At 39.1% G+C, this 15,081-nt stretch overlaps 1 protein-coding gene across 5 annotated transcripts in view; it reads right to left on the bottom strand.

Annotated features, from left to right (window-relative positions):
- LOC309503293 (dedicator of cytokinesis protein 9) overlaps positions 1-15,081 on the bottom strand; it is a 121,523-nt gene that overhangs the window by 55,810 nt on the left and 50,632 nt on the right. For all 5 annotated transcript variants that reach the window (XM_082176023.1, XM_082176025.1, XM_082176026.1 and 2 more), the window contains exons 3-7: positions 13,916-14,005; positions 6,845-6,927; positions 6,201-6,270; positions 302-397; positions 72-206 (exon numbers count right to left, since the gene is read on the bottom strand). In XM_082176023.1, the coding sequence (XP_082032149.1) occupies positions 72-206; positions 302-397; positions 6,201-6,270; positions 6,845-6,927; positions 13,916-14,005 (474 nt within the window). The remainder of the gene's footprint in view (positions 1-71; positions 207-301; positions 398-6,200; positions 6,271-6,844; positions 6,928-13,915; positions 14,006-15,081) is intronic.

Below are 15,081 nucleotides of genomic sequence, written 5' to 3'. Positions count from 1 at the left end.
TGAAAATGTGGTCACATGACAAAGAGTTCACAGTAGTGACATTGATACGATGAGCGTTTCTGTCCACACACCTGCACCACTCCCATACAGGAGTCCAGGAAGATGGTTCCTTTGGGCTCTTTGTTGATCTTCTCATCCTTGTAGAAGTTGAGATTATATGACCCGTCGCCCAGCTGCGTCAGGTGGAAATACCTTCTTTTAAAAGACTTGAGTGAAAAAAGAAGAGTGCAAATGAGACATGAAATGTAAACAAGTGCATAGTCATAACATAGACACAATGTTCAGAAGTGAGGAATCTCACCCTCATGGTGACGCTGATGGCGCTGTTCACGTTGCCTTTGTGTAGCCAGCCCTGTTTAATGAGACCACCCTTCTGAGAGCCAAGAGAGGCCGTGTCCTGCACACACACACACACACACACACACACACACACACACACACACACACACACACACACACACACAAACAAGAGATAGTTTTGTGATGACAGTCCAAAGCTTGTGTGTTTAATCCTGCAGAATGAACAAAGTGGGAGTCAAATCAGGGAGAAAGAACAGAATCCAGAGCCACAACTGAACAGAGCCTCAGATAAACCTGACTCAAAGAACGACACAGAACACATTTTGTAAACATTAAATCATCAGAATTATTCTAAACTTTTGACTGGTAGTGTAAGCATAATTTGTTTGGATATGGAGAATTTTACAGAAATCAAAACGTTAAAAACCTAAATGGCAAACGGTATCCAGAGAGGACCACATCTGGAGAACTGCATGCTATTAATTACATTATACAAGTTGGCAATCTCAATTTGTATGAAAATGAATTTGTATGATTTATTTTTACTTTTTTAAATGAGCGTGAAGGTCCACCCATGACTCCACCTATACATGTGACCCTCACTGGGACATAAGCAGTGCTAAAGGTACAAATGAGATTGTACAAATGTATACGAATTCGCCAAAGCGTACAGCATAAAAGAGTTATGAATTGCCATGAGACTGTGTTGATATGTCCAGCTAAAAAAAATTTTTTTTTTTTTTTTTTACAATATTTGAGAAAAGATGTATTAAAAAGGAGAAATAATCAGAATATCTGTTGTGTACTCTTAAGCCCTGTTTACACCAAGGACGATAGCTATACCGATAACAATAAAGATCAAGATATACTGTAGGCCTAGGCTAGTTCTAACGTTTTTCTAAATATAAAAGGATAGCCAAGTCCACACAACAACTATGATAACGACACAGAGAAACAATATCGTTGGAATCTGTGGTAGATTCTTCCCTAAACCTAACTATCTGGGGCGTCTACAGATCGACACCCAATACCTTTATACTCTAGCTCTTGCGTCTTCAGTCGACAACTGGCCGAGTTTCTTACTCTAACTAACTTGCTTCCGTAAACTAGCTCACTTCCTAAACTAGCTTCCTGCGCAGGAATAATCGACAAACAGACTCAAGCAAATGTCCTTTAAATGCTTTTATCACGGCCAGGAGATCTTCCCGAGCAGTTCTCAGGGAATCTCTCCCAAGAAGCAAGGCCGGAGGATCTCAGACAAATTCCATTGAGAATCCCACCAGAAAACACGAATACAACAGTTTTTATAGAATCGAGAAAACAAATAAGACTAACATTTCACCTTCAATATGATTGGTTCAATTGGTTCAAAAGCCCCAACCTTTTTCCTCTGTCACTGGCACAAGCAAACTCAGATTTTGTGATTACTTGTCACAAGGTTTGAGAACTAGTCATCTGTCTAGTTTTACTTCCCTAATTGTTATTTATACACACACACACACACACACACACACACACACACACACACACACACACAATCAAAGTCACAAGTTTTCCCCAAAGAGTTTGGAAACATTTAAAAGCATATGAATGTCGCTCCTGCAAGAAAAACAAATGTTAGTTGATTAATTAAAGTTGATTAATTAAAAATATCCATCACAAATCACTTTCAGAACGATTTTTTTTCCAGCTGATGATCTAATAAAAACATTGACAGCCAATCAGAATTCATCCTGCTTTTGAAGCGGCAGATGACGTAACTTTATGGTCTGCTGATATGGATGCTAATGATAGTTATAACGTTATAGTGATCATTCTTGCTGTGAACAGGCCTTTATGTCTTTCAGTCATGAAATGGTGCTGAAAAAACCTGCAAGAACAATAGAAGGTTAAACTTGGTACAATGGGTCAAATTGTCTCTGAATCACCAGTTAAACACTCCTTATCGCTGTACTCTTGAGACTCTGCAGACACACACACACACACACACACACACACACACCACCCAGATGCAATGCTAGTGCTGTGATCGTGTGTGTGGGCAGAGGAGTCTGGATGCTTCATGGACCTCACAGAACAAACACTATCTGCGCTTTCCAGTCAGCAGATATCAAAATACAGTCTTGGACAGTCTGGGCTGTGGATGTGAGAGTGTTTTGATCAGGTTTATATGACTCATAAAGTCTGATATCGTGACAATATGGAGCTCAGACTCAAAGAGAAAAAAACACCAATTTTATGCAGAGGCTCAAACTGAGAAAACTTTAAATCAATGAGATTTGTATGACTACAGAGTGACTACCTGCATACAATGCACATGAATATCAGTCATTGCTTTATATCTGCCAATAATGTCTTAGTAAGATACTATTTAAATGCTTAGTTTTATGATCAAAGCTCTGTAGTTTTAAAACATACAATGCAATCCAATACATGATTGAAAGATATAAACAAATAAACCTTCCTCAAAAGCCTGATGATCATATTTGAGACTTTGAACATGATTTTATAAAAGTCAGTAAAGGTTTCACAGCAGAAGTGAACCACGAGCTGACGGTGGACGTTGATATTTAGTTTATATGTAGAGTTATGTTTCAACTAAATTTGGCTCAATACAAACATATTTAGTGTTGTATACGTAAGTTGCAAGTTAGTGACACTTGGTATCTAGATAAGACTCGTGTCTTTCCTTCAATGCAAGTCCGTGGAATATATATATTTTTTTACTATGATTTTTATCATTCACATAAACTTGTTATCATTTAATACTTGTGGTTTAAGAGTTTGTTAACATTACTTTAAATATGAGCACTAGTAATAGTGAGAGCGACATGTGAAGGTCAAATTCTCCAGTCACCCTACCACCTGCACGCTTGACCCCATCCCCTCACACCTTCTACAAGCCATCTCTCCCACACTTCTACCATCACTCACACACATCATCAACTCATCCCTCCACACTGGCACCTTCCCTACAGCATTCAAGCAGGCTCGGGTTACTCCACTGCTCAAAAAACCAACGCTAAACACATCATTGGTAGAGAATTACAGACCTATCTCTCTCCTACCATTCATTGCGAAGACACTTGAAAGAGCTGTCTTCAACCAACTAACATCCTTCTTGTCTCTAAACAACCAGCTGGATGTCAACCAATCTGGCTTCAAGAAAGGACATTCAACTGAGACTGCATTACTGTCAGTCACAGAAGCCCTACGGATCGCAAAAGCTGCTTCCAAATCTTCAGTCCTCATTCTCCTGGATCTGTCTGCTGCCTTCGACACGGTGAATCATCAGATCCTTCTGTCCACCCTCTCATCACTGGGCATCACAGGAACTTCACTCCACTGGTTTGAGTCCTATCTCACAGGTAGGTCCTTCAAGGTCGCATGGAGAGGCGAGGTATCCAGAGCACATCAGCTGACCACAGGGGTTCCCCAGGGTTCAGTTCTTGGTCCCCTCCTCTTCTCCATCTACACCACATCACTGGGACACATCATACAGGCACACGGTTTTTCCTACCACTGCTATGCTGATGACACACAGCTCTTCCTCTCCTTTCAACCAGATGATCCCACAGTAGCTGCACGGGTCTCAAGCTGTCTGGCGGACATCTCCACATGGATGAAGGAACACCACCTGCAGCTCAACCTGGCAAAGACTGAGCTTCTCGTCCTCCCTGCCAATCCGTCTCTACAGCACGACTTCACCATCCAGCTAGAGTCATCATTAATCACCCCATCAAGATCGGTCAGAAATCTTGGAGTAACGTTTGATGACCAGCTGACCTTCACAGATCACATTTCAAAGACAGCTCGATCATGCAGGTTTGCACTGCACAACATCAGGAAGATCAGGCCTTTCCTAACTGAGCATGCAACACAACTTATCGTCCAGGCCCTGGTCATCTCTAGGCTTGACTACTGCAATGCCCTTCTGGCTGGACTCCCAGCATGTGCGACCAAACCCCTACAGATGATCCAGAATGCTGCAGCTCGTCTTGTCTTCAACGAGCCCAAGAGGGCCCACGTCACTCCTCTGTTCATCTCTCTGCACTGGCTACCTCTAGCTGCTCGCATCAAGTTCAAGGCACTGACGCTTGCTTACAGAACTATCACAGGCTCAGCTCCCTCCTACTTTCACTCACTCCTACGAGTCTACATCCCTACCAGACACCTACGATCGGTCAACGAGCGACGTCTCGTGGTTCCATCACAGAAAGCCACAAAATCACTTTCCAGAACATTCTCATTTACAGTTCCATGCTGGTGGAACGCTCTCCCCACCCTCATCCGGAATGCAGAATCCCTGACAACATTCAAAAAACAGCTGAAAACCAATCTCTTCCGTGAGCACTTAACCTTATAAAAAAAAATAAAAAAAAATAAAAAATCCTTTCCCTTTGAAACATCACTTATCAGGCTTATGCTACTCTGAATAATACCAGAACTTCGTATTTTGAGCACTTCCTGCGTTGTTGTTGCTTTTGCCTCTTTATGATGACTCGCTGAACTTAGTCCTAATTTGTAAGTCGCTTTGGATAAGGGCGTCTGCTAAATGACTAAATGTAAATGTAAATGTAAATATGGTAACTCATATTCAGAATTAGTCATCTGTATGTTAGAGTTTGTGAAAACAGCCTATGATTGTAACGGGCTGTGATGTAAAACATTGATGTGGCGAGCTGTTATGATTGGCTGTGCCGTTGGATGGCCATCAGCGATTGGCTGTGTGTTTACTGCGATGCCAAAACACACTCAACTTTCTATAAACACAAGAAATCCGTCAGCAACCAAATTAGACAAATGAGTCCATGCATAGCACAGGCCCAAACTCTGCACAACAACACAGTTATAGAGCTCCTCAAACCTACGAGCTGAGGCATATCAGTCTGAGGTACTGCACAGGATATGGCCTAAAATAAGAAGCGTGACTCAACCTTGAGTGGGAAGCTGATCAGTAGAATTAAAGATGAATTCTGGGAAGGAATCAGCCAGAAGGGATTATGTCAGGTCATGTCCATTCTGGGAAAAACTGGAAACCTGGATCCACTGGTACAACTTACATATTATCCTAAATAGTATGGCATTAGTGTCAGAGCATCTCATATCATAGCCTGTTTAAAATATTAAAAGAAAAAGGCCTAATGATATTTTGGGGTAATGCTGCACATTGAAAGAGAAGGAGTTTGGGATAGAAATGAAGTTTTTAAAGAAGCGTTTACTGACTAAAAAAAATAAATAAATTACAAGCACAATGAACACTTATCAAAAAAGGGACAAGGGTTACAATGAGACATTTACAAAGCAAACTGAATTAATTTATTAGAATACAAAAATAAACTAGTTTTTTTTTATATATCTTACCTTCAAAATACCAATATTAATAAAAAAATAATAATAATAAAAAAAAACTTTATGAACAATGTGGGACTTTTAATTATAAACAGTCAACATTTTGAAATGTCTTTGCTTTACTATAGATTGCAACAGTTTGGGTCCGTAAGTAAAAACTCATTAATTTCTCCATTGTGTTTATTTCATAAAGCTTTAAAGACAGCCCTGCTGAGAGCTCCGAGGTTGTTCATTCATGGTATTTGCTTCTGTTGAAGCCGTCAGCCTGTATTATTTCAACTTAAAATAATCATGTTCAACAGTGGATTTCGTGGTGGAAAACTACATTTCCCATGATGCAGTACAGAAAATTCCACCAATCAGAGATCCGTAACAAACAAAACACGCCTATAGAGAGGTTTAGCCCCGCCCACTCCCGAATGACATCATCGAGCTCGCTGATGTCTGTCACCCATGATGAAAACATCACTTAAATCTGACCCCAGTTTCAGAGTTCAGCAACAGTGCTAGAAGGTGTGTGTGTGTGTGTGTGTGGGCATTAGATTTACCTCATCTTTATCCACGTCTTCATCCACCTCAAAAACATGCTGTGCTAAATGATCAGGTCTGGACACTTTGCTGCAAACAAAACACAGATTCAGATTCACACGGGACTAACAGCACTTACACCACCGCTCAAAAGTTGTGCAATGTAATCATTTAATTTAATTTGCGATATACTGGAATGACGTCTTATCTTAAACTTATTATCCGTTCGGCTTTATGTAATGTTTGGAAATGACTTCGTAATGAAAGTGTTTTTTTTTTTTTTTCAGTTAATCAGATCTTGGCTGTTCTCTCATCCTGATCAACTTTGTGTCATTAAAAGATGAAAAAAACAGATGTCCATTTAAATGGTTGAAGGGTCTGTGTGTGTGAATGTGTGTGAGTGTGTGTGAATGTGGAGATGATGACCTCACTCCCTGTTCCTCTCCTCTATTGTTACCCAGAAAAACACATTTCCTGCTCTCGCCAACACACACATCTTTCCAAGAGCTGACAATCAAACACACACACACACACACACACACACACACACACACACACACACACACACACACACACACACACACACACACACACACACACACACACACACACACACACACACACACTCCCTACAATAATCACACAGGCCGTAACGCGTTCTCACCTGGGAAGCTGACGGAAGTCGCTGGAATAATCCTCATATTTGTAGTTGACAACAAGCCAGTCAGAGATGTAAGACTTGATGCACTGTAAAAACAAACACATCATTGCCATCATTAGCATTAGCTTTAGCATGTACAACTGCAACTAATTGTCTACACAAACTCTGTTTATTACAAGGAGTCTCGGCGTGAGCACACACACACACTGAGCTGTGCTGCTCCAGTGGGAGATGAGGGTTCAGTTCTGCTCAATCTCCCTCTTTCTCTTCCTCTTCTCTCTCCATCATTCCTCTCTACCGCCCTCACATTAAAACATGTCCAAAGCCACTGTGTCAACTGATGCTGTCAATCAATTAAATCACATCCAACATAAAAGTTTGTACAATATATATGTGTGTATATACAGTATATACGCATACACACACACAGACATATTTACAAACTTCTATGTTAGATGTGATTTAACTAATTTAATTTGATGTGTGCACATATATTCAAAGTATTATTGTGTATGTTTTGTCAATGTAAATAATGAACAGGAACTGGAATGGGATCAGAAGCGGAACTGAACCATAACCACATCTTCCACTGTTTTCCTCCTTTCTGACAGGAAAGCATTACTATTTTTGGGTCACTGTTTTATGCAGAGTCACCGTGAGCTCAAAAAGATCTCATTTATTCCCTCAATCCTTTACTCTGTGTCCAATCTGATTTTTTTAAGGAAGAACGGAAAGGAGATGAAAGACAGGAGCAAGAAAACCCGTTTCTCAAAGGTAAAAAAAAAAAGTTTTTTTCATAGATCAAAACAAGTGGAACAGAGGAACCACTCAATATTCACACACACACACACACACACACACACACACACACACACACACACACACACACACACACACACACACACACACCACATTTATGCTTTGCAAAAATGCTTAATAAAATAACATGTATGTTAATTGCTGCAGTCCATTTTTTTTTTTTTTTAAGTTGAATGGTGTATGAATGATTCAATGACTCACTCACAAATACTTCACTTGTTTCTTTACTGGATGAATCAGTGTTTTTGAACAAATCTCTTGAATGAATGATTCAATGACAAACACATGTCTAATAGTCACTTGTCGCCACCTACTGGTGTAACAATGTAATGATACAATCTTTTTTTGAAGTGTCAAGTTTCTTTCATAAGGTGATTTACTCCATTTTCTACTACCAGAGACATCAGTGTTTATATCCAAGCTATAAACTTTTATCCCAGTACTTCTGTGCTCATTTTAATTATTATAACGCAAAAATAACGGTACTGTGTGTTTGAAAAGACTGTTTGTGAAGCTTCATATCTATCTACAGTATCTATATATGACAACTGCTCTCTCTGGATCAGCAGCAGCACAAACACAGATCTGAATCACCATGATCAGACTTAGCAAAGCTTTAATAAACACAGATCTGAATCACCGTGATCAGACTCATCAAAGCTTTAATAAACACAGATCTGAATCACCGTGATCAGACTCAAAGCTTTAATAAACACAGATCTGAATCACTGTGATCAGACTCAAAGCTTTAATAAACAGATCTGAATCACTGTGATCAGACTTAGCAAAGCTTTAATAAACACAGATCTGAATCACCGTGATCAGACTCATCAAAGCTTTAATAAACACAGATCTGAATCACTGTGATCAGACTCAAAGCTTTAATAAACACAGATCTGAATCACCGTGATCAGACTCAAAGCTTTAATAAACACAGATCTGAATCACCGTGATCAGACTCAAAGCTTTAATAAACACAGATCTGAATCACCGTGATCAGACTCATCAAAGCTTTAATAAACACAGATCTGAATCACCGTGATCAGACTCAAAGCTTTAATAAACACAGATCTGAATCACCGTGATCAGACTCAAAGCTTTAATAAACACAGATCTGAATCACCATGATCAGACTCAAAGCTTTAATAAACACAGATCTGAATCACCGTGATCAGACTCATCAAAGCTTTAATAAACACAGATCTGAATCACTGTGATCAGGCTCAAAGCTTTAATAAACACAGATCTGAATCACCGTGATCAGACTCATCAAAGCTTTAATAAACACAGATCTGAATCACTGTGATCAGACTCATCAAAGCTTTAATAAACACAGATCTGAATCACTGTGATCAGACTCAAAGCTTTAATAAACACAGATCTGAATCACCGTGATCAGACTCAAAGCTTTAATAAACACAGATCTGAATCACCGTGATCATACTCAAAGCTTTAATAAACACAGATCTGAATCACCGTGATCAGACTCAAAGCTTTAATAAACACAGATCTGAATCACCGTGATCAGACTCAAAGCTTTAATAAACACAGATCTGAATCACCGTGATCAGACTCATCAAAGCTTTAATAAACACAGATCTGAATCACTGTGATCAGACTCAAAGCTTTAATAAACACAGATCTGAATCACCGTGATCAGACTCATCAAAGCTTTAATAAACACAGATCTGAATCACCGTGATCAGACTCATCAAAGCTTTAATAAACACAGATCTGAATCACTGTGATCAGACTCAAAGCTTTAATAAACACAGATCTGAATCACTGTGATCAGACTCATCAAAGCTTTAATAAACACAGATCTGAATCACCGTGATCAGACTCAAAGCTTTAATAAACACAGATCTGAATCACTGTGATCAGACTTAGCAAAGCTTTAATAAACACAGATCTGAATCACCGTGATCAGACTCATCAAAGCTTTAATAAACACAGATCTGAATCACCGTGATCAGACTCAAAGCTTTAATAAACACAGATCTGAATCACCGTGATCAGACTCAAAGCTTTAATAAACACAGATCTGAATCACTGTGATCAGACTTATCAAAGCTTTAATAAACACAGATCTGAATCACTGTGATCAGACTCAAAGCTTTAATAAACACAGATCTGAATCACCGTGATCAGACTTAGAAAAGCTTTAATTAACACAGATCTGAATCACCGTGATCAGACTCAAAGCTTTAATAAACACAGATCTGAATCACCGTGATCAGACTCATCAAAGCTTTAATAAACACAGATCTGAATCACCGTGATCAGACTCATCAAAGCTTTAATAAACACAGATCTGAGTCACTGTGATCAGACTTATCAAAGCTTTAATAAACACAGATCTGAATCACTGTGATCAGACTCAAAGCTTTAATAAACACAGATCTGAATCACCGTGATCAGACTTAGAAAAGCTTTAATTAACACAGATCTGAATCACCGTGATCAGACTCAAAGCTTTAATAAACACAGATCTGAATCACCGTGATCAGACTCATCAAAGCTTTAATAAACACAGATCTGAATCACCGTGATCAGACTCATCAAAGCTTTAATAAACACAGATCTGAGTCACTGTGATCAGACTCATCAAAGCTTTAATAAACACAGATCTGAATCACCGTGATCAGACTCATCAAAGCTTTAATAAACACAGATCTGAATCACCGTGATCAGACTCATCAAAGCTTTAATAAACACAGATCTGAATCACCGTGATCAGACTCATCAAAGCTTTAATAAACACAGATCTGAGTCACTGTGATCAGACTCATCAAAGCTTTAATAAACACAGATCTGAATCACCGTGATCAGACTCATCAAAGCTTTAATAAACACAGATCTGAATCACCGTGATCAGACTCATCAAAGCTTTAATAAACACAGATCTGAATCACCGTGATCAGACTCAAAGCTTTAACAAACACAGATCTGAATCACTGTGATCAGACTCAAAGCTTTAATAAACACAGATCTGAATCACCGTGATCAGACTCATCAAAGCTTTAATAAACACAGATCTGAATCACTGTGATCAGACTGATCAAAGCTTTAATAAACACAGATCTGAATCACTGTGATCAGACTCATCAAAGCTTTAATTAACACAGATCTGAGTCACTGTGATCAGACTCATCAAAGCTTTAATAAACACAGATCTGAATCACCGTGATCAGACTCATCAAAGCTTTAATAAACACAGATCTGAATCACTGTGATCAGACTCATCAAAGCTTTAATAAACACAGATCTGAATCACCGTGATCAGACTCATCAAAGCTTTAATAAACACAGATCTGAGTCACTGTGATCAGACTTATCAAAGCTTTAATAAACACAGATCTGAATCACTGTGATCAGACTCAAAGCTTTAATAAACACAGATCTGAATCACCGTGATCAGACTTAGAAAAGCTTTAATTAACACAGATCTGAATCACCGTGATCAGACTCAAAGCTTTAATAAACACAGATCTGAATCACCGTGATCAGACTCATCAAAGCTTTAATAAACACAGATCTGAATCACCGTGATCAGACTCATCAAAGCTTTAATAAACACAGATCTGAGTCACTGTGATCAGACTCATCAAAGCTTTAATAAACACAGATCTGAATCACCGTGATCAGACTCATCAAAGCTTTAATAAACACAGATCTGAATCACCGTGATCAGACTCATCAAAGCTTTAATAAACACAGATCTGAATCACCGTGATCAGACTCATCAAAGCTTTAATAAACACAGATCTGAGTCACTGTGATCAGACTCATCAAAGCTTTAATAAACACAGATCTGAATCACCGTGATCAGACTCATCAAAGCTTTAATAAACACAGATCTGAATCACCGTGATCAGACTCATCAAAGCTTTAATAAACACAGATCTGAATCACCGTGATCAGACTCAAAGCTTTAACAAACACAGATCTGAATCACCGTGATCAGACTCATCAAAGCTTTAATAAACACAGATCTGAATCACTGTGATCAGACTGATCAAAGCTTTAATAAACACAGATCTGAATCACTGTGATCAGACTCATCAAAGCTTTAATAAACACAGATCTGAGTCACTGTGATCAGACTCATCAAAGCTTTAATAAACACAGATCTGAATCACCGTGATCAGACTCATCAAAGCTTTAATAAACACAGATCTGAATCACCGTGATCAGACTCATCAAAGCTTTAATAAACACAGATCTGAATCACTGTGATCAGACTCATCAAAGCTTTAATAAACACATATCTGAATCACTGTGATCAGACTCATCAAAGCTTTAATAAACACAGATCTGAATCACTGTGATCAGACTCATCAAAGCTTTAACCAACACAGATCTGAATCACCGTGATCAGACTCAAAGCTTTAATAAACACAGATCTGAATCACTGTGATCAGACTCATCAAAACTTTAATAAACACAGATCTGAATCACCGTGATCAGACTCATCAAAGCTTTAATAAACACAGATCTGAATCACCGTGATCAGACTCATCAAAGCTTTAATAAACACAGATCTGAATCACCGTGATCAGACTCATCAAAGCTTTAATAAACACAGATCTGAATCACCGTGATCAGACTCAAAGCTTTAATAAACACAGATCTGAATCACTGTGATCAGACTCATCAAAGCTTTAATAAACACAGATCTGAATCACCGTGATCAGACTCAAAGCTTTAATAAACACAGATCTGAATCACCGTGATCAGACTCAAAGCTTTAATAAACACAGATCTGAATCACCGTGATCAGACTCATCAAAGCTTTAATAAACACAGATCTGGATCACTGTGATCAGACTCATCAAAGCTTTAATAAACACAGATCTGAATCACTGTGATCAGACTCATCAAAGCTTTAATAAACACAGATCTGAATCACCGTGATCAGACTCATCAAAGCTTTAATAAACACAGATCTGAATCACTGTGATCAGACTCATCAAAGCTTTAATAAACACAGATCTGAATCACTGTGATCAGACTCAAAGCTTTAATAAACACAGATCTGAATCACCGTGATCAGACTCATCAAAGCTTTAATAAACACAGATCTGAATCACTGTGATTTAGGAATAAGATCATGTGGGTGTTTGAATTGAGATTACGATCTTTTAATGATTAATCATTAAAATTTTCCATTGAAAGAAAATGCTTTTATTTCGGACCATTATTTTATATGTCAGGCTTTACAGTGTTAATATGTTGCAAGGTGTCAAGGGAAATGTTGATTATTAATGTATTTTAATATCCATCTATTTTGAAGGTAGCTTCTCACAAAGACTAGAAATCTCACATTAAACCATCTGTTCAATATATTCTGCTGGAGAACAGCCCTGGGTCTGCCAGTATCATCAGTGTGTGTGTGTGTGTGTGTGTGTGTGTGTGTGTGTGTGTGTGTGTGTGTGTGTGTGTGTGTGTGTGTGTGTGTGTGTGTGTGTGTGTGTGTGTGTGTGTGTGTACTCAGAGAATTTGGGAGTATCCCTAGAGTTTATACCTATCTGCCAGTCAGTTTAATAGAGATGTGGAAATATCTGTAGAACAATAGAGCTCTATTCTACACTCAACTAGGAGTGTGTGTGTGTGTGTGTGTGTGTGTGTGTGTGTGTGTGTGTGTGTGTGTGTGTGTGTGTGTGTGTGTGTGTGTGTGTGTGTGTGTGAGACGTGAAATGAAGGTCAATCTCGGACAAAGTCCTCTCTATAAACATCAGAGGAAATCCTCTGAGTGCAGCAAGTGTGTGTGTGTGTGTGTGTCAAATGTTAAAATACTGTTATAGAACAATATGTGCTGTGCTCTTCACAAAATGTATTTAAGCCAACTTAAAAGGAATGATTTACAGGGACACAAATACTATAGATGCAGTTAAATACAGAATCATGGACCGGTGTCACACAGTGGATCTTCACAATATTAAGCATGTTACACACACACACACACACACACACACAAACACACACACACAGTCACACACACACACACACACACACACACACACACACACACACACACACACACACACACACACACACACACACACATACACACACACACACACACAAACACACTCACTCACACACACACACACACACACACACACACACACACACACACACACACTCACACACACTCACACACACGTCTGACTATGACTGAGAAGGTAAAATGTACAAAATCCTGTAAGGTAAAATGAGTAAAGTTGTGTATTCAGAGAGAGAGTGTTTCACCTCTTGCACGAACAGACTCTGAGCGTCTCTGAGAGCGTGAGCAGGGATCGAGGAGCAGAGCGTCCGGGTCTGGCGGGACACTGAACACACCTGAGGAACACACACACTGGGTTACTATCTCTCACACAGACACACACACACACACACACACACAGAGAACATGATACATGCACATCTAAACTGCCATCCTACCCAACACACACCAACAGATTAGGGATGTGCACAAAGTAATCTGAAGTGACAGTGATGATCGATCACGAAAAATCACAGAGACGTTTTTCAAATGCTCTCCTTTTTATGTTCCACAGAAGAAAGAAAATCATGCAGGTTTGGAACAACATGAGGGACATGCCTTGAAACATGAAATCACACATTTAATTAGATTTTTTTTTTCCACACAGTATAAAAATAAATACAAAAAAACAACAATAGAGAACAATTTCCATTCAATGCAGGGAGTTTTCTCATGAAAGAAGCATTAGAGCTGGACAAACACAGTTTGACAGCAAAACTCCCCAGCCTGACTCATGCCAGATCAGCAGGACTTCAGCTCTTATCAACCAATCGTCTCCATCCCTTCAGCCAGTGAGAGTCATGCTCATCATGAACGACACCATTTGACTGCAAAAAACATCTTTCCCTATAGATGGCCATTCAAACGTGTGTATCCTCACAAAACAATTCAAGCAAATGTAATTGAGATGAATGAGAGTGCAACCAGAAAGCTTTCACTAGGTATTAAACATATACATAAACTATATCCAGCATACAGCGAATCAGATGAGAAACACATTCCCAATGTTTGGTCCTCACTGATTTTGCACTATCCCTTAGTTTTCTGTTCCTGCCAAACGAAACACGGCATCTTGACAAGGGTTGAGGGATCAGAGATCAGAGATGAAATGATTCTGCTATTGATGTTTTATATTTGGAAGTAAAGTGCTTCTCCACGTCACCAGGGTCAGCGTGTCTCAGATTCAGCGGAAAACAGTGTTAATGGCATTCCAGAGAAAACACACACACAATAGAGCCCTCCTGTTCCCAAACTTCCTCTCCTGAAGCCCCACTTCCTCCTGGAGAGATAATAATCACAGTGAAGAGGAGAGGAACACTGCAGGAGTCAGAGGACACACACACACACACACACTCATACTCATACACTCATA

The sequence above is a fragment of the Leuciscus leuciscus genome (assembly GCF_965113295.1).
Source record: "Leuciscus leuciscus genome assembly, chromosome: 7".
Lineage (NCBI taxonomy): Eukaryota > Metazoa > Chordata > Actinopteri > Cypriniformes > Leuciscidae > Leuciscus > Leuciscus leuciscus.
This window is presented reverse-complemented; position numbering and strand designations above follow the sequence as displayed.